This window comes from Mesoplodon bidens (genome assembly GCF_964165515.1).
Source record: "Mesoplodon bidens genome assembly, contig: HAP1_SCAFFOLD_1421, whole genome shotgun sequence".
NCBI lineage: Eukaryota > Metazoa > Chordata > Mammalia > Artiodactyla > Ziphiidae > Mesoplodon > Mesoplodon bidens.
Window position 1 is genome coordinate 1 of NW_027672053.1, and position 24,442 is coordinate 24,442.

The following is a 24,442-nucleotide window of genomic DNA, read 5'->3' on the forward strand; positions in this document are numbered from 1 at the left end:
TACAAGAAGGCGGCCAGGCTGGCCCAGTCATGCAGGTCAGAGGCCAGTGTGGCATCCCCGGCCTCAAAGAGGGGCTCGGGGGGCAGGGAGCTACGGGTGCTCTCGTCCCAGGGGTGCTCCAGGAAGGATGGGGCCAGGAAGGTCTCATCAAAGTCAAGGCTTTCGGTAGCCTGCTCCACTGGAGGCCCCAAGGTAACAGGGCAGTCGATGTGGTGGCCATGGATGGTGAGGTCCACGTCCCCGTGTGAGGCAGGGCTCAGCGGCGGGATCAGCTCCGAGGTCTCCAGCGTGCCCAGCTCCCCGTCCAGCGTGCCAGCGTCCAAGATGGCCTCCCAGTCAAAGTTGCCCTTGAGGGGTTCCAGCTCAGCCTGCTCCTCCTGGGTCAGCAGCAGGGGGCTGGAGGGCCGCGGAACCTTGGCCTCCTGCTTGGGCAGCGGCTGTTGACGCTTACGCCCCAGCCTGCCCTCGCCTGCACCCCAGCCCGCCTCCCCAGTGGCCTCCTCGAACTCCCGCAGCAGCTGCTGGGCCTCGGCGCTCACGGTCAGTGGCCCGGCCCATGGGGCGGCGCTGGGCTCTGGCGCGGCCTGGCGGGCAAAGGCCGGGTGGATGTGGACTGGGGGCAGCCGCCGCTTATTTAAGGCCCCACTCAGCAGCCGCTCGGCGTACTGGGGGTCGATGCGCCAGAAGCCCCCCTTGCCTGGCTCGTCCTTCTCCCGAGGCACCTTGATGAAGCCCTTCTTCAGGGACAGGTTGTGGCGGATGGAGTTCTGGACACAGGGAGATAGGAGAGAAGGAAGACAGCTGGGAGAGTGGGTGGGGTCAGTGATGGGGGGCTCCTAGCGCCACTGCCAGTCCCACCACCACCTTCTCTCCGATGGGGGCAGGGGAGACAGAAGGGCTGCTCCGAGCGGGAGGCTCTGGGACACCAGCCACGGGGCACCAGGAGCTGGGAGTGCTGTCGGGGGCTTTTGTTCCCATTTGCCAGGACATCTGCCTGCTCAGTCATCCGAGCCCTGAGCCACAGGGTGGCTCTCAGTGCCAGCCTGTCCTTCCCTCCCTCCCTTACCCCGCTGCTTGCGGCCTCTGGTCAAAGGCCTTGGCTCCCCCAGGTCCTGGACGGCCATCTCCCTCTGCCTGGGCCTGGCTGGCCTTCTCTGTTTGTGAAATGAGTGAGTGGGTGTGAGGGTGTGTGTGTGTGGTGGGGGATGAAGTGTGGGAGGATCTGATGACTTTCCTTGTTTGTAGAGCCGGCTGCTGGCCTGGGCCCTCACCCACCATGTCCCCCTCCTCCCAGCCCAGGCTCTGAGGCCTCAGTTGATTATTACCCAGCCAAGAGCATAGCGCTCATTCCTGGGGGCTCTCAGGCTTGGGGTAGGGTGGGGGGTGGTGGAGGGTCTCTGCTTTCTCACCAAGGTTACAAATGGTACCTGCCCCAGGGTCAGGGCCCAAGCAAACGTGGAATAGCTGTGATCACAGGAACTCTGATCCTGTGACCTGTGCCACAGGGAAGGATCTGTGCATCCTCAGGGTCTCTGTCCCCAAGGAGCCCCTGATCCTGATGGTCGAAGAGGCTGAGGGCAGTGTGTGCCCAGCCTGAATCACCATCCTGCCTTGTTCACGCCTGGGTGCACAGTCCAAACCACGCTGGGGCACAGGGGTCTGGGGCCTGGTGGGTGGGGCCGGCAGGTGAGTAGTGCGCCCTGGCAAGACTGGGAGGTTTACATGGTGGTCTGGGCCCCTTGGCTGCTCTGTGCCAGGTTCCGGAGACTTGGAACATGAAGCCAGTGTGGGAGGAAAGAGCCCCTGTGGAAAGCACGTGGCTGAGATAATTGTCCCCGCAGGGAGGTTGATGAGAAGAGGGGGAGGAGTGTAGGCAGGAAACTAGGGAGGGCTTGGGGTGGGGGCTGGCACAGCAGCTTTCGGAAGGCCCCGTAGCCCTTCCACTGGGACACAGATGGCCACCACACCCTGCAGCACACCCCTCTCCCCTCCCAGAGCCCCTCCAGCCAACTGAAAGCAGGCGGGATGCAGAGCCGGGCAGCAACCATGCTCTGCCTCCAGTCAGGCCCTGACAAACTGACCTTGAGGAGGGTAGTGTGTAGGAATTCCAGGACTTGGGACACAAATGTGTCCCTCAGTCCATCAACCTACCCTGGGGGGCTGTGTCCACGCATAGTTCAGCCCTGGTCTTTGGGCTGAGCCTGCCGGATGAGGGACAAGTTCTTTCCACTTGAACCTCTATGTCGGCACCCCTGCAGCCCTCTGAACATCCTCCCTCCTCCGTCTCTGAAGTCAAAGGGGCAGCAGTCCAAGCACTGGGCTCCCTTGAGGTCCTTCCTGGACGGCCTTCCTCTCTCGGGGCCCTGGCCGTACCGCGCCTACTTGGCCTGCGGATCTGGGATGTGAGTCCAGTCCGCGCGGGCATGGGCAGGGAGGGAGGGAGTGCCTCCCTACCTGCCAGGTGGGATCAGCGTGGCGGAAGTAACAGAAGTTGTCCGTGATCCACTTGTAGATGGCCGACAGGGTGATCTTGGTGGCCTTGCTGGCCTGCATGGCCATGCAGATGAGCGTGGCATACGAGTAGGGCGGCTTCACGTGCGGGTTGGTGGCGTAGTCCACGTCGTCGGGAGGCGAGGCCTGCAGCCCCGAGGGGGCGCTCCGCGGCGTGCACAAGGACGTGGGCTTGCCGGGTGTGTGCGGCTGCCCCAGGCAGGCGGGGTCCGCCGCCAGGGGAGACCCCGGCTCGGCCGAGCCTGACAGCTCGTGGTAGCCGTGAGGGTCGGTGTCCCCTGAAGGCAGGGCGGGGACCTTGGCGTTGAGAATGGAGAATTCCTGCAGCCACTGCAGGCTGGTCAGGCTGTCATTCAGGGCGTTGGACTCCTCCAGGCCGCCTTCCGGTCCGGCCTCCTCCGCTGCCCCTGCTCCCGAGACGCGTAGCCAGCTCTCCGCCATATCTGCGGGCACTCTCCGAGGGGGCTGTCAACATCCACGAGCCGAGCCGAGGGTGGCCGCCGAGCTCTCCGGCCCGCTGACTCCCGCGGCTTCAGTTACGCAGCCTCCCGGAAGCGGGCTTCCATCCCGCGATCCGGGGGTAGCCTCCTCCAAAGGGAATGTGGTGCCTGCGGGGACCAGAGCGGGAACTGAGCCCTCTTTCCCCACCCCCGAGGGGAGAGTGTGGGCGAGGGGGGAGGCTCTTACTAAAATCCTTCCTGCAGCTGGGGAGGATCTTTTACTGCCGAGGTCTGGGAAACAGAAGGTGTGCCCGGGGGTCAGACCCACAGGGGGTTCGCCTCGCTCTTTTCCTCTTGGATCTTTTAGAGGAGACTTAATTAGCCAAACGAGGGAATAGTGTAGGGGCATGCGAGGCCACCCCTTTCTCCCTCAAAGCGGGGAATTAACCCCCCTCTCTCCGTCCACAACCAATGGAAATGGGGCGAGAGAGTCCAGGAGGGCAGTACGAGGGGTCGGGGGGCGGGGGAGGTCGTCTGATCTTTGAAAAGGGAAGGAAGGAAACAATACAGAGAGTTATAAGGGGGCGGGAAGTGAGTGTCCCCCAAACGCCTCTGATGTCAGTCCCCGGGCCCACCACTTCCGTCGGGGACGGATGGGAGAGCGGGCTGCTACTGACGCCCTCCCTTCCCACGGCCTGCAGCCCTCCCCGTCCCTTACCTGGCTCAGAGCGCAGCCCGGGCCAAAGGAAGGTTCTCAAAGAAATTCCTCCCACCGCCCACCCTCACCGCGGCTCTCTGCTCCCAGCTCGAGGGCCCAGCCAGCAATCCTCGTCGCCACTCACGCCCGCCGGCGCCTCTCTGAAAGCCAGCGGCCAGGGACCGGCACTCAGTCGCCGCTCACAAGGCGTCTCCTGCTGCCGTGGCGACGCCCCGCCCATATAAACAGCTTCCGCTTCTGCCATTGGCCAGGGCATCTCCAAAGAGACCGCGGGCTCTTAACCGCTCTCTCACGCGGTAACTCTCTTCCAGCTCCCTCCTGCCGCCCTCTCCCGCGCGCGACCCAGCCCCCTACCCGCCATCGCGTCCCGGCTCCGCGCATTCCCGCCCGAGGGCCCCGCGCAGGGCTCGGAGAGGCGCGCGGCTCGGCGCTCCCGCAGAGGCCCCGGGGCCCTCGGCGAGCAGTTCGCCGCGGGAACCGTACTCCGCCCCACCCCCTTCCCATCTGGGCTGCTCAGAGGTGGCGACGGCTCCTGGGACGCAGCCCGTGGCGCGGGGGCCAGGGCTGGGTGCATGCTTGGGGCTTTCCTTTCCTTTCCTCTGGGCTGCGAGTGGCACTTCCTCACGTTTCTGCGGCCTGTCCCTGTCTCCCGACCGAGTGTCGTCTTGGTGCCCGCAAGCAGGTCTGACACTCCGATGCCACCTGCCGCTCAGGTCCGCAGAAACCGCAGCCCCCGTCCCAGACACCCCAAGGCGGCTAGGGTAATCCAGTGTTTCCCGGTAAGCGCTCCCTCCCCGCCCCGTCCTCAGCAAGATTCCCAGAAGCTGACATTCCAGAGGCTTCTTCGCAAGTGCTCTCCCTCCTTTCCAGATAGCCGAGGAAACAGAGCCGGTGGGTGAAACCCAGGAAAGCCGTGGACTTGCCAAATTCTGTGACTGGGGTCATTTGCCCCATTAATTTCACCAGCCTTTAAGTGACAGACTAACGGTGGACTGTGGTCCTTCCTCCTCCCCTCCCCCAGCCTCCCTCTAGTCACCAGCTTTCCTGCTCTTCAATTATTGAGGAGCAGCAGTTGGAAGTTCTCTGGTTGAAGGGGGTGGGTGGAGGTGAGGGCTCCTATCAGGCCTCGGCGCAGGAGCTGTGCCCAGGGGATGGTACACCAGCTCCCACCCAGAAACATGTCTTTCCCTCTACCCCTTGCCCTCTCTCACTCCTCCATGTCAGCTTGTCTTGAGTCAAAGTTTTTTTTTTCTTCCCAAGTATTTATTGTTTTTATTTTTATTTTTATTTTATTTTTATTTTTTTATTAGTTTCTGCTTTATAACAAAGTGAATCAGTCATACATATACATCTGTTCCCACATCCCTTCCCTCATGCATCTCCCTCCCTCCCACCCTCCCCATCCCACCCCTCCAGGCGGTCACAAAGCACCGAGCTGATCTCCCTGTGCCCTGCGGCTGCTTCCCACTATCTATGTACCTTACGTTCGGTAGTGTATATATGTCCATGCCTCTCTTTCGCTTTGTCACAGCTTACCCTTCCCCCTCCCCATATCCTCAAGTCCATTCTCAAGTAGGTCTGTGACTTTATTCCTGTTTTACCCCTAGGTTCTTCATGACATTTTTTTTTAAATTCCATATATATGTGTTAGCATACGGTATTTGTCTTTCTCCTTCTGACTTACTTCACTCTGCATGACAGACTCTAGGTCTATCCACCTCATTACAAATAGCTCAGTTTCGTTTCTTTTTATGGCTGAGTAATATTCCATTGTATATATGTGCCACATCTTCTTTATCCATTCATCCGATGATGGACACTTAGGTTGTTTCCATCTCCGGGCTATTGTGAATAGAGCTGCAATGAACATTTTGGTACATGCCTCTTTTTGAAGTATGGTTTTCTCAGGGTATATGCCTAGTAGTGGGATTGCTGGGTCATATGGTAGTTCTATGTTTAGTCTTTTAAGGAACCTCCATACTGTTCTCCATAGTGGCTGTACCAATTCACATTCCCACCAGCAGTGCAAGAGTGTTCCCTTTTCTCCACACCCTCTCCAGCATTTATTGTTTCTAGATTTCTTGATGATGGCCATTCTGACTGGTGTGAGATGATATCTCATTGTAGTTTTGATTTGCATTTCTCTAATGATTAATGATGTTGAGCATTCTTTCATGTGTTTGTTGGCAGTCTGTATATCTTCTTTGGAGAAAGGCCTATTTAAGTCTTCTGCCCATTTTTGGATTGGGTTGTTTGTTTTTTGGCTATTGAGCTGCATGAGCTGTTTTTAAATTTTGGAGATGAATCCTTTGTCAGTTGCTTCATTTGCAAATATTTTCTCCCATTCTGAGGGTTGTCTTTTGGTCTTGTTTCTGGTGTCCTTTCCTGTGCAAAAGCTTTGAAGTTTCATTAGGTCCCATTTGTTTATCTTTGTTTTTATTTCCATTTCTCTAGGAGGTGGGTCCAAAAGGATCTTGCTGGGATTTATGTCCTAGAGTGTTCTGCCTATGTTTTCCTCTAAGACTTTGATAGTTTCTGGCCTTACATTTAGGTCTTTAATCCATTTTGAGCTTATTTTTGTGTATGGTGTTAGGGAATGATCTAATCTCATACTTTTACATGTCCCTGTCCAGTTTTCCCAGCACCACTTATTGAAGAGGCTGTCCTTTCTCCACTGTACATTCCTGCCTCCTTGATCAAAGTTAAGTTGACCATATGTGCGTGGGTTTATCTCTGGGCTTTCTATCCTGTTCCATTGATCTATCTTTCTATTTTTGTGCCCGTAAAACACTGTGTTGATTACTGTAGCTTTGTAGTGTAGTCTGAAGTCAGGGAGTCTGATTCCTCCAGCTCCGTTTTTCATTCTCAAGATTGCTTTGGCTATTCGGAGTGTTTTGTTTTTCCAAACAAAGTTTGAAATGTTTTGTTCCAGTTCTGTGGAAAATGCCAGTGGTAGTTTGATAGGGATTGCATTGAACCTGTAGATTGCTTTGGGTAGTAGAGTCATTTTCACAATATCGAGTCTTCCAATCCAGGAGCATGCTATATCTCTCCATCTATTTGTATCATCTTTCATTTCTTTCATCAGTGTCTTATAATTTTCTGCATACAGGTCTTTTGTCTCCTTAGGTAGGTTTATTCCTAGGTATTTTCTTCTTTTTGTTGCAATGGTAAATGGGAGTGTTTTCTTGATTTCACTTTCAGATTCTTCATCATTAGTGTACAGGAATGCCAGAGATTTCTGTGCATTAATTTTGTATCCTGCTACTTTACCAAATTCATTGATTAGATCTAGTAGTTTTCTGGTAGCATCTTTAGGATTCTCTATGTATAGTATCATGTCATCTGCAAACAGTGACAGCTTTACTTCTTCTTTTCCAATTTGGATTCCTTTTATTTCCTTTTCTTCTCTGATTGCTGTTGCTAAAACTTCCAAAACTAAGTTGAATAAGAGTGGTGAGAGTGGGCCACCTTGTCTTGTTCCTGATCTTAGTGGAAATGGTCTCAGCTTTTCACCTTTGAGGACAATGTTGGCTGTGGGTTTGTCATATATGGCCTTTATTATCTTGTGGAAAGTTCCCTGTATGCCTACTTTCTGCAGGGTTTTTATCATAAATGGCTGTTGAATTTTGTCGAAAGCTTTCTCTGCATCTATTGAGATGATCATATGGTTTTTCTCCTTCAATTTGTTAATATGGTGTATCACATTGATTGATTTGCGTATATTGAAGAATCCTTGCATTCCTGGAATAAACCCCACTTGCTCATGGTGCTTGATCCTTTTAATGTGCTGTTGGATTCTTTTTGCTAGTATTTTGTTGAGGATTTTTGCATCTATGTTCATCAGTGACATTGGCCTGTAGTTTTCTTTCTTTGCGACATCCTTGTCTGGTTTTGGTATCAAGGTGATGGTGGCCTCGTAGAATGAGTTTGGGAGTGCTCCTCCCTCTGCTATATTTTGGAAGAGTTTGAGAAGGATAGGTGTTAGCTCTTCTCTAAATGTGTGATAGAATTCGCCTGTGAAGCCATCTGGTCCTGGGCTTCTGTTTGTTGGAAGATGTTTAATCACAGTTTCCATTTCAGTGCTTGTGATTGGTCTATTCATATTTTCTATTCCTTCCTGATTCAGTCTTGGCAGGTTGTGCATTTCTAAGAATTTGTCCATTTCTTCCAGGTTGTCCATTTTATTGGCATAGAGTTTCTTGTAGTAATCTCTCATGATCTTCTGTATTTCTGCAGTGTGAGTTGTTATTGAGTCAAAGTATTAAAAGCGTGCTGGAGAAAGTCGGACAGAAACTTTCACAAATAAGACAACTGTGCAATTAATAGCTCTCCTTCCCTTGTGAACAGTTTTATTCATTTTTAAGAATCATGCAGCAGTCCATAAATATTGCATCCTTGACGTCCCCACTGTCGTGTGCCCATGAGTGTACTCCAGGGAGTGAGGGGTACACAGCTGGCACAACAGTACACACATACTTACACACAGTAGGTGTGCAGATCCTAAAGCAAAGTGAGCAAGCAGCATGCCAAGGTCAGGCGAACAGGACACAAACTCTCCCCAGGTGAGATGGCTTAACGTGTGTGGATCCGTGCCCAGGAGATGCCCCAGCATGGGCATGACCTCTGGTGGGATGAGACTGGGGAGGAGAAGGAAAAAGGGCTCTGTGAGAAGGCTGGGATCACCACACCACCCGGAAGTGAGCTCATAGGTGAGGTCCGACCTGAGTGTGGCAGGAAGGAGCCCCAGGCCTCTGGTTAGTCTGTGTCCTTGTGTGAGAAACCAGGCCCCGTCATATTCTCTGTGGGTCAACTGCTAACAACATGACCATCTCCAGATGATGACTGGGGCGGCTGTCCTGTTCCCCGACCAGGCTCTGTGCCCTGTTCCCTGATCCCAGCCCTTTTGGATGGGATATTTCTGCTCGCCAAAGAGCTAAATGAGGGCAAAGAGGTGAGGGGATGGGGGAGAGAGCAGGAACTGTCTGAGAAACAGGAGTGAAGGGCCACTTCTCACCCAGGTATGTCTTGGTTATGGAACCAAGGCCTTGAGGAATCTCTCTGAGCCTCTTCCTGGGAGAAGACAGACCCTCCAGAAAGGGTGAAGACAATGGCTTCCTCTTAGGGTTCCTGGCCACTGTGGCAACTGTTTACCTGCATCTCCTTCATCTCAGGTAACACCACACTCTGAATACTACCTGCCGGGAGAGGAGGTGGATCTGTATACCACCACCCCAGGCTAAGGGAGCGCCCCCTTCCCTAGTGCTTCTGGGACTCAGACTTCAAGGAGATCAGGAAGTGTGGTTATTGCTGGAATCATCAATATGAAAGGGGCTGTAAGAATGTTTCGGGGAAAGGAAGGACATTAAATGGGGCCTGAAACAGCAGAGCCCACTGCAGGATTTCAGAGCGGGTGGACACGGGAACTCAAGGCAGAAGCTGAGATTCAGGCTTGGCTCATGTAGTGTCTGTCAAGACCACAGGCCTCCCCCTGCCCACCCCCAGGGCAGGATGTGAACCACAACCACCAGGCAGTGAGGGTTACAACGCACCTGGTGGCGCAAAGCAGCCACACAGGAGGTGCAAAACATGCCCTGGCACTGGGCTCTCTTTGAGGCCTTGGGAAGGACCCTGAAAAGCTCTTCTAGGGCAACAATTCCAACTACTAATTCAGGCCATCATGGTGGGCATAGCCTAGGGCTCTGTCATATCTCAGCCTCACAAAATGTTGGATCCCACTTTGCTTCTCAATCTCATGCTCCACTAAATAACCACCTCTTCCAAACGCCAGCAGACAATGCATCTATCAGAGAGCTATGAGGAATCCATTGATAACACTAGTGTTGAGGGAGGAACAGCCAACAGCTTACGGTCTTGCTGTTTCAGGCTGTTATTTCTATGCCCTACACCAGAGTGAGGTGGGGTGCACATGTGATTTGAACAATATCACTAAATCTCTGATGAGCCTATGGAAGGCAGTACCTCCGGCTCCCCCCATCAGGCTCAGCTGATCTGGAGGACAGGGGAGGAAAACCGGTGGGGTGGGGAGCCTCCCAGACCACCACTGACCCCAGCTCAGCCCTTCCCCCAACCTCCTTTGGGGTTCCTGGGCACCAAATGAGAACCACCGGTCCACCCCTCTCTCAGCTTCTTTCTTCAACTCTTTCAGAAAAGCGGGGTGGAGACGGGGGCAGCAGGGATAAGAATGCCACCTGACAGGGTGGTAGTGATGAAACGTGATAATATACGACAGTCCCGAGCAAGTGCCTGGTACATAGAGGGGGTCAAAAATGCCTTTGCAGTGTCACCTTAGGATGGAGCCCCAGGCCTTCCTGAGTGCACCTGATCATAAAGAACTCCCCGGTAGGTCATCATTTAACTGAGGGGTTCTCAGATTCAAGGCCTCCTTCCTAAGCAGACACACGAGGCATAGCCTCTGCTACCAGAAGCAAGAACTGTTTTCCCAACCAACCTTCTGGTAGTTGCCACTGCTTCTTGTCCTTGAGAGAGGAGCTCCTAATGCATTTTGAGGGAAACCCCACTTACAGTGCAATATGGCTTTCCCTTCTCACAGGAGTCATCCCCCAACGCCACCCCAAACTGCAGGTCTCAGATTGGTTATGATGTCCCAGAGACTAGAAAATGCCAGATGGGTGTTTGTAATGAAGTCACCCAAACTGTTGAGTCTTCTTGGTCTACCTCCTAAGGAGAAAAAAAAAAAAAGATGCACAAGAAATAACCAGTCTGTAGACCACAGCTCCACCTGAAGATCAAGATACAGTGGAAACATTCCAGAGACTCTCTGCAAAGGGTCTCATGAGCTGCAGTTCGAGTGGCTTTAGCCCACAAGGAGAAAAGAGGTTTCCAGTCCCTTCTGAGAGGGGAAGGATCACGGTTGCGGAAGAAGATGAGTCTGGGAGAAGGGTCAGGTGCCCTCAGCACCCAGCTTTCACGTGGGTCTAAAAAGTCTCCGTGTGTCTCGCTGAGGATGCCCAGGAGGTCAGTGGTGTCATGAGGCCAGGATGGGATGTGAGAACGGGAGGAGAGCACTGGTACAGGGGCTAAGGCTCTCAGATGGCCAAAGGATCCCACACGCAGAGCCTGTTCTCGGGGTCCTCCAGGCTGCCAGAAGATGAGCGTCTGCACTGCGTGTTCCGACGACTGACCACGTTGTCGTCAGCCTGCCAGGCACCTGAGAAGAGGAAAGGAAGGTTACCGGACCTTTGGTTTGGTGCAGATGGTGTCTCTGGCAGGACAGTCCGGGAGTTTGGCACGAAAACTGGCAAGATGCGCATTACCTGGAACTCCCACAGGGTGCAAACCACAGCACGTGAAACTTGGGAGCAGTGGCGTCCAGTGGGCGAGGGACAGTCATGGCCACTGTGGCCCTCTGATGGAGGGACATGCAGGATGGTCCTTGTTTTGTGAGCTTGCCGTAGGCTCCACCTTTGTATCTTTATTTGGTCTTGAAGTTTGCCTAAGTGTTACAGCGGACCAGGAAAAGAAACTGATTCTGGCTGAGACTTTCACGAGAGCAGGAGGAGGTGAAGGGGAGGGAGAAGAGTGTGTTAATTTGGGCTCAGAGTTAGTGTTTGCTGTGGGGGCCAGGGTGGGGCAGGAAGGGACTGGCTGCCCAGCAGGGTGGCAGGGACCAAATGGCATGGCAGAGAACAGAGTGACAGCTGTTCCTCTCCTTCTGCACCTGAACAGCCCACCGAGAGTTGCTATCAGCTGGTGCCACCAACCAGGAGACATTAGCTCCAGAGCTTTGGGGTCCCCCGGGTACCATCCACGAAACTCATCATCTTCCCCCCTTGTACTGCAGTTCCTGCACGAGAAGCACCCGCTGCCCATGCTGGAAACCCACTCTTGGTGCTTCTCTCTCCTTCATGCTCTGTATGCAATCCACCATGACCTCCTGCTTGTTCAAGCTCTAGTAAGGTCTAAATCTGTAGTCAGAAAACCGGGATACAGCCCCAGCTTGTAACGTACTGACTGTGTGACCTTGGGCAGGTCACTGTACTTGGAGCCCAGGTTTTCCCATCCATCAGATGGGAGACAAGTACTTACTCCCCAGGGATGCTGTGAGACTAAGCGAGGTGTCATGGAAGAGTGGTGAGCAGGGCGCCTGACTCACAGAATGTGCGCGAAAACCATCCGCCCCCCAGGCCTTGTTCAGGCTACACTCATCTCCCCCAAGTCGTCCTCCCATCCCACAGACTGACTCCATCTGATTCAGTCCCCCCAGTGCAGTGAGATGCCCCTTCTGAAGGGAGAGGATGAAGCCCTAACCCCCTGAGTTTGGGGAAAGCCTTCCGTTCTCTGGCCGAGGACTGCTGAGCTGCCTCTTCCAGCACCTGCCCCCAGAAGGCCCCCCCTGAAGCCAGATGGGGTCCAGCGTGCTCCGAAGTGTTCCCCCACTGGCCCGTATGACCACCCAATTTCTCATGCTGTGTGGAAATTGCTGGATCCTCCAGCACACGGTGATCTCCTCCAGGGCAGAGCCGAGAGCCATGCCCTTCAGAGGGCTCAGGTCGTGGACGGAGCCGGCTGACCCTGGAGGGTGGGCATGAGGCTCACTGTGTCACATTTGAGGGAGTCCACTCACAAATGTCTGGGGTCAGCTTCAGGTTAGGCCAGCCCAAGACACGAAACCCTTTAATGGCAGAAGCACTAGGATTCAGCGGGTATAAATTGTGTATACCCATAAATGTCCTGGTGTGCTAATCCGCCCTAAGGCTCTAATAATAGTCTTGTGGAGGTGGACCCCAGGGGAAGGGGAGTGAGTGGGACAGGAAATGTTTAGGTATCTCTCACAGCCAGACGGAATGCGGGGATCTGTACTCCCTGGGGGTACCGGAGTCCGGCACATGGGTCCACAGTACTTTTCCCGTCTAAGGGTGACAGGATGAAGAGCAGGCAAGATTGCCCTTTTAAGTTAGGAACCCCCAGATGAAATAAGTTGTTCCTTCCTTTTATATAATTTGGTAGATCTCATACTTATTCCTCTGCGTTTATGGGGCAGGACTCCGGAACTGCGGCTGTTTGGTAGGAAAGACCAAAAGCAAATGGTAAACAGGAGAGAAGACACACACACACACGCACACACACACACACACACACACACAACGCACATGCACACACACACACACAAAGTCAAATCAAAACACTGCCGCAGCCTCGCTGCCACCACTCCTGGCTGCCAGGCTGCCTGGATCTGAAGTCTTGAGTCCTTGCTACAAACACCACCGGTCCAGATTCTGAGCCAGGGCTGAAAACTGGCTCCTTCTGAAACAGCCTCAAGACTCAGAGCTCAAGTCTCTGTTCTCCCCATCTTCTTGGTACAGTAGGTGGTGCTCTTTCCTCTAAAAAAGCTTCTTCCAGAACCTCAGCAAAACCCTGCTGCTCCGTGCATCCTGGATGCAGAAGGTAAGCCTGGAAGGCGCAGGAGGACTTCCTGAGCGAGTGCTACCATTCTGTCCAGCCCTCAGCCAGAAAAGGGAGCCTGGAGATTGAAAATCCTTCACGGGAGGTAGAGAAAGGTGGTTCCCACTTAATTCCATCCTCAGGCTCAGAAACGGGGGAGTGAGGAGACCTCTAGAGGCAGATTTGGGGAGCACATCTAGGGGGATTCCACACACCTCTTTCCTGCCTCTACCCAGCCACTAATTAAATTTAAGATTTGTAACAGTTCCACCATCTTGTAGAGTTTCTCTCCAGGAAAAGAGAAAGTTAATTCCGATTTTTCCTTAGTATCTGCGAAGCATAACCCTTCCTAGTGGCGTCTTAGTCTTGGGTTATTTCAGGTCTCCATAAGTACTTTTCTTTGTTTTGTTTATGGCTGTGCAGTGGCTTGGAGGATCTTAGTTCTCCGACCAGGGATTGAACCAGGCCACTGCAGTGAAAGTGCTGAGTCCTAACCACTGGACGGCCAAGGAATTCCCTCCATAAGTACTTTTAGATTTCATCGGTATGCCCACTCCTGTCCAATGCCATCATTTAAAAACATCTGTATCGGGCATCGCTGGTGGCGCAGTGGTTGAGAGTCTGCCTGCCGATGCAGGGGACACGGGTTTGTGCCCCGGTCCGGGAAAATACCAGATGCCACGGAGTGGCTGGGCCCGTGAGGCATGGCCACTCAGCCTGCGCGTCCGGAGCCTGTGCTCCGCAATGGGAGAGGCCACAACAGTGAGAGGCACGCGTACCACAAAAAACAAAAAAAAACAAAACAAAAACATTTGTATTTCCACTAATAAACTCAAATTATCTTTGCTTTGTCCCATCACACTCCCCAGAGCCTTTTCACAGAATTGTCACTGGTCCCCTGGCCACTATCCTGACGCCTGTGTGATACTCCATCAGGTTCCTTGGGGCCCCGTCTACCTAGCATGGCCTCGCGCTTCTAATCGGCTCACCACCTACAATGGTCAACTCAGATTTCCTCCCTTTGAGAACCTTGCAGAACAATCTCAGAACATACCATCGCCCCCCCCACCTTGGTCTCAGGGCCAAAGAAGACCCAGAGGCTTCTTAGCGGAAGAGGTGCTGGAATGACACAGGTGCTTTCTCAACATCACTCCCACAAGGCTGATGAGAGCAGCGAGGATGGGGACCTGAGCCATCCTTGCCGCGAGCTGGGGCTCCTGGCAGAGCACCTGTGGGCCTGGGGAGGGTGGACCACGGGATGCTCCCCGGGCTCCCTCCTTGTGGGCGCACCGTGAGGGGAGTGGCATCCATGTGGGGAGGGAAACAGCGTGGAGAGGGAGACCCAGTGCCTGAGAAGCTGTCCTGACGGCCAAGCCAGCCTGAGGCACCTCAGTCATAGGATGGAACTTTGAACTTACAGCTGAGCGTGGTGAGGTCTGATGATTCCACGGGAACTACCACAGTGGATGCTCCTGTCATTAACCTGACATTAACCCGACAGATGCTTCCAGAGAGTTCCCCAGCTCTTTACTACCAGTGTGACGCTAACAGCAGAACCCGAGAAACATTTTACCAAGAGAGCAGATGCACTTTCCTTCTTCCGTAAGAGCCCTTGAGACCTCGGGGTGAGGCTACGATGCGACCCTCAACTCCCTCTCCCGGGAGCCGCCACTGTCATTCGGTTTCATGTCTGGCCTGAACGGTGAAGCCAGTTTAATCTGAGAATGGCTGGCTCTCGAGATCACCATAAAGAAGCCCAGGCATGGTTTTCCTTCCAGGTCTCCCTCCCCTGCCGCAATCCCAGAGTGGAATAAACATCCACCAGCAGGTTGGCCCGAAGGAGTGAGGGAGAGGAGGAAGCACAAGGCCTGGGGTTAGTTTCCACCAGCATGCGTGGCTGAAACAATAACCAGGAGAGAGTGGTCATGTGCACATGCGCACACCCTGCACACCACAGCACCCCCCAAGCAACTGCCATGGCCAAAGCAGAAGCGACTAGCATGACATCTGCATCCAGGCTGGGATCCAGGTTTGCTCTAGAGGTTGCCCTTCTGTGGAGGCACCTCAGAGGAGCAGACGGAAGAGACACCGGTTCCTGGGACGCCTGGTCCTACAATCCCAGGTGGGATTCCCAGCTCGCCTAACCCCCCGCCACCCCCGCCACTTCCTTACTCTATATGTAGGTCGTTCCTTCGCTTCTCGGCTTACTAGAAACAAAATTCTTCCGACTGAAGATATGATTGACCTTATTTACAAAACAGAAATAGAGTCACAGGTGTAGAAAACAAACTTATGGTTATGGCGGGGGGCAAGGGAGGGGAGGGATAAATTGGGAGATTGGGATTGACATATACACACTACTATATCTAAAATAGATAACTAATAAGGACCTGCTGTAGAGGACAGGGGACTCTACTCAGTACCCTGTAATGGCCTATATGGGAAAAGAATCTAAAAAAAGAGTGGATATATGTATATGTATAATTGATTCACGTGGCTGTACAGCAGAAACTAACACAACATTGTAAACCAACTCTTGCAATTAAAAAAAAATATCTACTTGAGGCCTGAACGATGGTAAAGAGACTCGTTCCAATAGCCTACAAACACTAGTGCACGCTGAGCTGCTAACGTCTCTTCACCTCACCTTTGCTGTGCCGCCAGGGCTGTGATCCTTTTGCTACTGTAACACCAGCCGTTTTCTTCACTAAAGCAGGAAAACCTACTGCCTAACAGTCGGTTCCCCCAAGGGGAGGAAGCTGTTCTCCTGCTGCAGATGAACTTTGGGGCTGCTAGAGCAGTTCTGTGAGACTCAGCTGAGAAGCTGAAGCAGGAAGGAAGGTGATGGCAGTTGCCCAAGAAGCTTCAGGATCTACTCAACGTAGATGGAGATCTCCATGTATCTTCTGCAGCCTTGGCTCAGAGGCCCAGAAAGAGCCAGGAAGGCTGCTGAGGTCCTCAGATACCCTGCTTGCTTTGATATTCCATCAAGGAGACAACCTTTCCCCAAAGCCACACCCTTGAGCAGTGCCACCAAGTCACACCAGTGCCCCTTTCTCCACCCTTTAGAGAATACCCGGGAAAGAAATATAATAAAAGGGAGCAAAAGACCAGGTCTTTTTCCATCTTCTTGTGTGGGTGATCCGTCCTCTTCTTCTAGAACATCATTTCCCAGGGACAGAAGGAAGGCACTGTGAGTCCATAAAGCAGTGAAATGAGTCTACTGATTGTCAGAAGACAGAACTAATCACCCTCATGGTATCCAGACATTTCCTGTCCGTGTGAGATGGCTGGGAGGCCCAGCAGAGGCAGATTTTGCTTGGCGAGGCAGGATCGGCCCGTAGGGACCAGGTCTGAGGCACGTTCCAGAGGGACCAGGTCTGAGGCGCCTTACAGAGGGACCGTGGGACTGTCAGGAATAGCCTTGGTAATAGTTTAGCTCACACTGTTTCTCTCAGGTGGAAATAAAAGTTGTCAAATGAAAAAGCAAACTGTGAGATCATAAAACTTTCAGGAACCCTTTAGGATCCCCAGTCCCATCCAGATACTCCTTTGAGAACATCTGGCTCAAGAGAAAGTTGTAGAGTCCCCACTGGGAGCTGGGCATTCCATATACTTCAGGCACACCTCCGTCAGAGCACTTCTCACGCTGAGTTATAACTCTGATTCCTCCATCAGATGGAGCTCCGGGATGGGTGGGATGGGTGGATTGGGGGCGTGGGCAGGCAAAAGCCATGTCACTCGGTCTTTGTGTCCCCCAGTGCCAGGAAGATGTGAGATGCTTGTGCCAGATAAATACTAAGTGAATTGGAGGACAAACACCCTCTCAAGGGTCTGGCCTTGAAGACTTCCCTCTGGAACTCACCCCACGCCTATTATGCTGAGACCAGCACCCTCTGCTAACCGGACAGTCCCTCTGCTCTGCACCCTGCCTCTAACAGATCCAAGCGCACCACCTTGGAAGGCTTCTTCCAGAACAGCCCCCATCCTATTTGCATCCTCTGCCAGCGCCGGCAGTCCCTCTGACCGGGGAGGGGCACCAGCATCCACCTTGCTCTTACCTCTGCATCCTGCTCTTCAGCGGTGGCGACGAGGCCCGCAAAGTTGCAGTCTGGAGACGCCGCTGGCATCACCTGCAAAGGAGCAACAAAAGTCAAGGTGCAGATGCCACCGGTTCTCCTACCCAGCTCGCCTGGCAGCAAACCCAAACCAAGTCCTCAGGACAGAAGTAGTGCCACATGGAAGATCACATCTGAGGGAGTCTTTGATTCAACAACCTGGTACCGTGTTTTCCAGGGCTCCCCTCCCGAGCACTGGGGGGCTTTGCCGATCTCCCTGGCAGGCCCTGGACTGAGCTCCTTGGGACTCGAGTACAGAGCAGAGCAGAGCGGGGAGGGCGATCCCATGCTCCTCTCTTACGTCTCCTTCTTCTGAGGGGGTCCTGCTGGCGGCCAAGGGGCAGGGGACAGCCTCCCTGTCCTCTTCCGTGCCAGGGGCGATGGAGGAGCCGGACATGGAGGAGACGGTGTCGGTGCTGATCTGGGAGGACACCATGGACATGACCTTCCTTCTTCAAGTCTGGGTCCCCAGTATGTTGAGGGGGGCAGAGGCGGGGAGAAGAGTGTTTCCTGCCCTCAGCTCAGCTCTTCAGGAGGCCTGGCGCATTTGTTTCAGGCCAGCATGGAATCCCATCCCGGGGGCCTTCCCGTCACTGGAGCTGGGGGTGGCCTGTCCCGTGGGCAGACGGCGAGGGTCCCCAAAGACTGAGTTCCTGAACATTGCCCCTCATCCCTTTCCTGGCTGGCGATATATGGGGGAGGGAGGATAGGGAAGAGCTGGAAAGTGAGGAGACAGAAAGCTGGCTTCTTGCTTTGGGAAGGGACTGTACCACACCTGAGGGTGAAGTGGCTGAAGGGCTTCTCACCTCAAAAGTGGAGATCAAAGGAAATGCGAAACCTGCGCAGAGAGCTTGAGTCATGGGCTCCAAGCCACACAGGGCAAAAGAGAAAGGACAGCTCAGTGCAACATGGGGTCCTGGATTGGGAGGCTGGAATGGAGAGGAGCATTACTGGGGTGATCTGCAAGACGTGAAGGGGGTCTGCGGTTACATGGGATTACCAGGTCAGTGTTCATTTCCTGATTGTGATGGTGGTACTGGGATTATGGAGGCGTGTCCTTGTTCTAAGGAAACACACACTAAAGTATCTAGTGCTAATGGGGCAGCCTGTCTGCAACTTACTGTTAAGGGCGCAAAGTATATATTGACTGGGATTACATTGAATCTCTAAATAAATACGGAGTCACTGAACGTTTTTTGAAAAAGCCACCCAGCCAAGGGCCGGGGCAGGGATGAATAGGAGGGACAGGATCCACTCACGCTTCCCGCCCCCTCCACCGCCAACCCCCAAACGCTGCCTGCTGAAAGGGTGTGTGAAGCCCTGTGTTCTGGCCGCTTCGGAGCCCCCTCTTAGCTTTGGCTGCTCGTTGGCAGCATCCATGGACCCTTAAAAGTGCCAGTGTTTGGGTCCCAGCCCCAGAGACGCTAGTCCCAAGCATAGGGATTTTCAGGAGCTCCTGGGGATTCTTCCTGGCAGCCAGAAGCTTCTTCAGCCTCTCCTTACCTGGAAGGCAGTTCTGCCAGCCCCTGACCTTGCCCCTCTTCCCCCAGCATGGGCCCAGGCAACGGGTGAGGAGGGTGGAGAGTGACCGGCCCCACCTGTCAATCCAGGGTGTACCCCTTTTGGCGGGGGCTGGAGGCTGAGCCTGGGGACCAGTGGAGAGGCTGGAGCCCCCATGTTCCCCCAGTGCTGGGGAGCGTGGGCAGGAATGCTGGAGGGTGGTGGGGAGAGGGAGGGAGTCGTTGCTTAGGGGGTGAAGGGAGTCTCAGAGGGAGGTTGGGGCAGCCTCCTCAGCAAGTGGTGGGAAGGGGATGGGCTGCCTCCTGAGCTCTGTAAGGCCCCAACCCGGATGGCCCTGCAGTGTGTGCACCCTTCTGAAATATTTGGAATAATTAGCAAGGGAAAGCAGCAAGTTGGCGGGGGGAATGCCAGGTTGTCCTGGAGCCAGCCTCGAATGCAAGGAAAGAAAGGGGCTTCAGGAGAAAGGGGCCCGTGGAGGCTGGGCAGGATTGTGTAGGACAGTGCCCATTTGTGTGTGTGTGTGTGTGTGTGTGTGTGTGTGTCTGTGCGCACGTGCACGTGAGTGCTGGGGGAAGGGGCTGTGCACCACAAGGGTGTGCTGGCGGGGCCAGGTGCGGGCTCGGGGGAGAGATGGGTTCCAGGCAAAGCTGGGGTGAGGGGGTTGAAAGGTGCCTGCTGAGTGTCACATATTTGCTGTGCCTCAGTTTCCCCATCAGAACTCTAGGACGTTGATTCCTCACAGGCTGGAGCTGTAGGGCCTAGGCACTCCGTCTTCCGTCTGCCCTGATGGCCTCCCTCAGCCCCAACCTGCATTGGAGGGAAGGCCCTGGGTGGGGTGAATGAACCCCAGGGTGGCAAGTGGGGCCCCAGGGGCTGGGGCCCTCTGACGTCACACCCTGTCCCTTCAGGAAGGGACCAAGGGAGGGAGGAGCTGGAGACAGGCCCAGGCGAGGACCGCAGTTGAGTCTGGGCAGGCCCTCAACTTGGGCGAGGTGGGGAACGTGAGCCGAGCCCTGGGCAAGAACGGCCTTTGTGAGTGAGTCCCCAGGGCCAGGGAGGGGGCTGTGCCTCCTTTGCCGCCTGCTCCTCGGGGCTGTGGGTACAGTCTCCCCATTGCACATATAGAGGTGCCGAGGCCCTGGCTGCAGGGGACCCCCGAGGGCCGCCTCTCAGCCCCTTTCTCTCTGGGGACCCAGAGATCATGAGGAGTGCATCAGGGGACACTCTGCAGGCCTTTGGTGCCCGCCATCTTGCTCCCAGCCATTCCCCCTTGGGCCGTGGCCTCCCCAAAACTGGTCCATGCTTTTCGCCAGAGAAAGTTGCAAGCAGGTCCATTTTGAGACTTTTTAAAACTTTATTTTTAAAAATGTTTTTATTGTAAATAACTTTCTATGAAAAAGGTTAAAATGCCCGATGGGTTAGGAGAGTGGATGTGGGATGCAGCCCAGGGCGTTTATGGTGGAGCAAGACACTCCCCTGCAGGAGTGCAAGCAAGGGCACGGGGCCATCCCCCCATTCCTGGTCCCAGTGGTTCTAGCAAGCACTGCGTCCCTCCCAGTTAAGCCTCAGCTCTAGCTACACTCACTACATTAGTCTGTCTGTCCCCTTTCCCTCTGCAGCTTGGCTGTACCAGCCCCTAACCCCCAGATCCCCATCTCCCCGCTGCTCTCAGCCTCAAGTTGGGCTCAAAGATTAGGGACACATGCCCTCTGCCCCACCTCTAGGGATGAAGCCAGAAGATCCCAGAGGCCTTAGAAAATCTCCTGGCTCCACCCAGCACCCCGGCCTCCTTTCTGTCTCCTCTCTCTTCCGCCCTCCGCCTTGCTCCTCCTCACAGACTGCCGGGAGAGGCCTCTTGGGTGTTAATTTGCAGTCACCTAATCAGCATTTGTTGTACCTGGGAACTTGCTCTGGATAGAGACCTGGGGAGGAGAGCAGGAGAGAGAGAAGCTTTGAAGCTAAGGTGTTCTGGGGCGGGCCCTGTACTGATGTTTCCAGCTTGGCCAGGGCCCCTCCAAGCTGCAGCTCTCATAGTGCAGGGCCCTTAGCGTGTCTCTGGGGCAGGGAAGAAGTGGATCAATGAAACACTGTGTGTATGGGGGGCTGGGGAGCGGAGGCAGCAATTTTGGTCCTGGGCCCCAATTCTCAGCCTGCTGGACTAGAATCTGAGGATGGCCTGGGCTGGGGGCCGTGTGGCCTGGTGTGTTGACCTGGCCAAGCCCCTGCCTGGGTGGCAGGGTGTCCATGGGCCTGCACTGGCGGGTAGGGGGGCAGTCTGGGCCCAGACTTCGGTGCTGTCTGGAGGTGGGGCAGGGCCTGGCTTCTTACAAGAAGGCGGCCAGGCTGGCCCAGTCATGCAGGTCAGAGGCCAGTGTGGCATCCCCGGCCTCAAAGAGGGGCTCGGGGGGCAGGGAGCTACGGGTGCTCTCGTCCCAGGGGTGCTCCAGGAAGGATGGGGCCAGGAAGGTCTCATCAAAGTCCAGGCTTTCGGTAGCCTGCTCCACTGGAGGCCCCAAGGTAACAGGGCAGTCGATGTGGTGGCCATGGATGGTGAGGTCCACGTCCCCGTGTGAGGCAGGGCTCAGCGGCGGGATCAGCTCCGAGGTCTCCAGCGTGCCCAGCTCCCCATCCAGCGTGCCAGCGTCCAAGATGGCCTCCCAGTCAAAGTTGCCCTTGAGGGGTTCCAGCTCAGCCTGCTCCTCCTGGGTCAGCAGCAGGGGGCTGGAGGGCCGCGGAACCTTGGCCTCCTGCTTGGGCAGCGGCTGTTGACGCTTACGCCCCAGCCTGCCCTCGCCTGCACCCCAGCCCGCCTCCCCAGTGGCCTCCTCGAACTCCCGCAGCAGCTGCTGGGCCTCGGCGCTCACGGTCAGTGGCCCGGCCCATGGGGCGGCGCTGGGCTCTGGCGCGGCCTGGCGGGCAAAGGCCGGGTGGATGTGGACTGGGGGCAGCCGCCGCTTATTTAAGGCCCCACTCAGCAGCCGCTCGGCGTACTGGGGGTCGATGCGCCAGAAGCCCCCCTTGCCTGGCTCGTCCTTCTCCCGAGGCACCTTGATGAAGCCCTTCTTCAGGGACAGGTTGTGGCGGATGGAGTTCTGGACACAGGGAGATAGGAGAGAAGGAAGACAGCTGGGAGAGTGGGTGGGGTCAGTGATGGGGGGCTCCTAGCGCCACTGCCAGTCCCACCACCACCTTCTCTCCGATGGGGGCAGGGGAGACAGAAGGGCTGCTCCGAGCGGGAGGCTCTGGGACACCAGCCACGGGGCACCAGGAGCTGGGAGTGCTGTCGGGGGCTTTTGTTCCCATTTGCCAGGACATCTGCCTGCTCAGTCATCCGAGCCCTGAGCCACAGGGTGGCTCTCAGTGCCAGCCTGTCCTTCCCTCCCTCCCTTACCCCGCTGCTTGCGGCCTCTGGTCAAAGGCCTTGGCTCCCCCAGGTCCTGGACGGCCATCTCCCTCTGCCTGGGCCTGGCTGGCCTTCTCTGTTTGTGAAATGAGTGAGTGGGTGTGAGGGTGTGTGTGTGTGGTGGGGGATGAAGTGTGGGAGGATCTGATGACTTTCCTTGTTTGTAGAGCCGGCTGCTGGCCTGGGCCCTCACCCACCATGTCCCCCTCCTCCCACCCCAGGCTCTGAGGCCTCAGTTGATTATTACCCAGCCAAGAGCATAGCGCTCATTCCTGGGGGCTCTCAGGCTTGGGGTAGGGTGGGGGGTGGTGGAGGGTCTCTGCTTTCTCACCAAGGTTACAAATGGTACCTGCCCCAGGGTCAGGGCCCAAGCAAACGTGGAATAGCTGTGATCACAGGAACTCTGATCCTGTGACCTGTGCCACAGGGAAGGATCTGTGCATCCTCAGGGTCTCTGTCCCCAAGGAGCCCCTGATCCTGATGGTCGAAGAGGCTGAGGGCAGTGTGTGCCCAGCCTGAATCACCATCCTGCCTTGTTCACGCCTGGGTGCACAGTCCAAACCACGCTGGGGCACAGGGGTCTGGGGCCTGGTGGGTGGGGCCGGCAGGTGAGTAGTGCGCCCTGGCAAGACTGGGAGGTTTACATGGTGGTCTGGGCCCCTTGGCTGCTCTGTGCCAGGTTCCGGAGACTTGGAACATGAAGCCAGTGTGGGAGGAAAGAGCCCCTGTGGAAAGCACGTGGCTGAGATAATTGTCCCCGCAGGGAGGTTGATGAGAAGAGGGGGAGGAGTGTAGGCAGGAAACTAGGGAGGGCTTTGGGTGCGGGCTGGCACAGCAGCTTTCGGAAGGCCCCGTAGCCCTTCCACTGGGACACAGATGGCCACCACACCCTGCAGCACACCCCTCTCCCCTCCCAGAGCCCCTCCAGCCAACTGAAAGCAGGCGGGATGCAGAGCCGGGCAGCAACCATGCTCTGCCTCCAGTCAGGCCCTGACAAACTGACCTTGAGGAGGGTAGTGTGTAGGAATTCCAGGACTTGGGACACAAATGTGTCCCTCAGTCCATCCACCTACCCTGGGGGGCTGTGTCCACGCATAGTTCAGCCCTGGTCTTTGGGCTGAGCCTGCCGGATGAGGGACAAGTTCTTTCCACTTGAACCTCTATGTCGGCACCCCTGCAGCCCTCTGAACATCCTCCCTCCTCCGTCTCTGAAGTCAAAGGGGCAGCAGTCCAAGCACTGGGCTCCCTTGAGGTCCTTCCTGGACGGCCTTCCTCTCTCGGGGCCCTGGCCGTACCGCGCCTACTTGGCCTGCGGATCTGGGATGTGAGTCCAGTCCGCGCGGGCATGGGCAGGGAGGGAGGGAGTGCCTCCCTACCTGCCAGGTGGGATCAGCGTGGCGGAAGTAACAGAAGTTGTCCGTGATCCACTTGTAGATGGCCGACAGGGTGATCTTGGTGGCCTTGCTGGCCTGCATGGCCATGCAGATGAGCGTGGCATACGAGTAGGGCGGCTTCACGTGCGGGTTGGTGGCGTAGTCCACGTCGTCGGGAGGCGAGGCCTGCAGCCCCGAGGGGGCGCTCCGCGGCGTGCACAAGGACGTGGGCTTGCCGGGTGTGTGCGGCTGCCCCAGGCAGGCGGGGTCCGCCGCCAGGGGAGACCCCGGCTCGGCCGAGCCTGACAGCTCGTGGTAGCCGTGAGGGTCGGTGTCCCCTGAAGGCAGGGCGGGGACCTTGGCGTTGAGAATGGAGAATTCCTGCAGCCACTGCAGGCTGGTCAGGCTGTCATTCAGGGCGTTGGACTCCTCCAGGCCGCCTTCCGGTCCGGCCTCCTCCGCTGCCCCTGCTCCCGAGACGCGTAGCCAGCTCTCCGCCATATCTGCGGGGACTCTCCGAGGGGGCTGTCAACATCCACGAGCCGAGCCGAGGGTGGCCGCCGAGCTCTCCGGCCCGCTGACTCCCGCGGCTTCAGTTACGCAGCCTCCCGGAAGCGGGCTTCCATCCCGCGATCCGGGGGTAGCCTCCTCCAAAGGGAATGTGGTGCCTGCGGGGACCAGAGCGGGAACTGAGCCCTCTTTCCCCACCCCCGAGGGGAGAGTGTGGGCGAGGGGGGAGGCTCTTACTAAAATCCTTCCTGCAGCTGGGGAGGATCTTTTACTGCCGAGGTCTGGGAAACAGAAGGTGTGCCCGGGGGTCAGACCCACAGGGGGTTCGCCTCGCTCTTTTCCTCTTGGATCTTTTAGAGGAGACTTAATTAGCCAAACGAGGGAATAGTGTAGGGGCATGCGAGGCCACCCCTTTCTCCCTC

The 24,442-nt window shown here is 55.8% G+C and overlaps 2 protein-coding genes across 2 annotated transcripts; both read right to left on the minus strand.

The window, feature by feature from the left end:
• Positions 1 to 5: 5 nt before the first annotated feature.
• LOC308610665 (forkhead box protein J1-like) lies at positions 6 to 2,952 on the minus strand (the record flags this gene model as incomplete). Its single annotated transcript, XM_081259722.1, has 2 exons — positions 6 to 767; positions 2,455 to 2,952. Coding segments are annotated over 2 exons (1,260 nt in total), but the record flags the coding sequence as incomplete, so codon positions are not given.
• An 18,106-nt stretch (positions 2,953 to 21,058) lies between these two features.
• LOC308610664 (forkhead box protein J1-like) lies at positions 21,059 to 24,011 on the minus strand (the record flags this gene model as incomplete). Its single annotated transcript, XM_081259721.1, has 2 exons — positions 21,059 to 21,826; positions 23,514 to 24,011. The coding sequence occupies 2 exons, from the start codon at positions 24,009 to 24,011 to the stop codon at positions 21,059 to 21,061; spliced, it is 1,266 nt and encodes a 421-aa protein (XP_081115847.1).
• Positions 24,012 to 24,442: the final 431 nt, after the last annotated feature.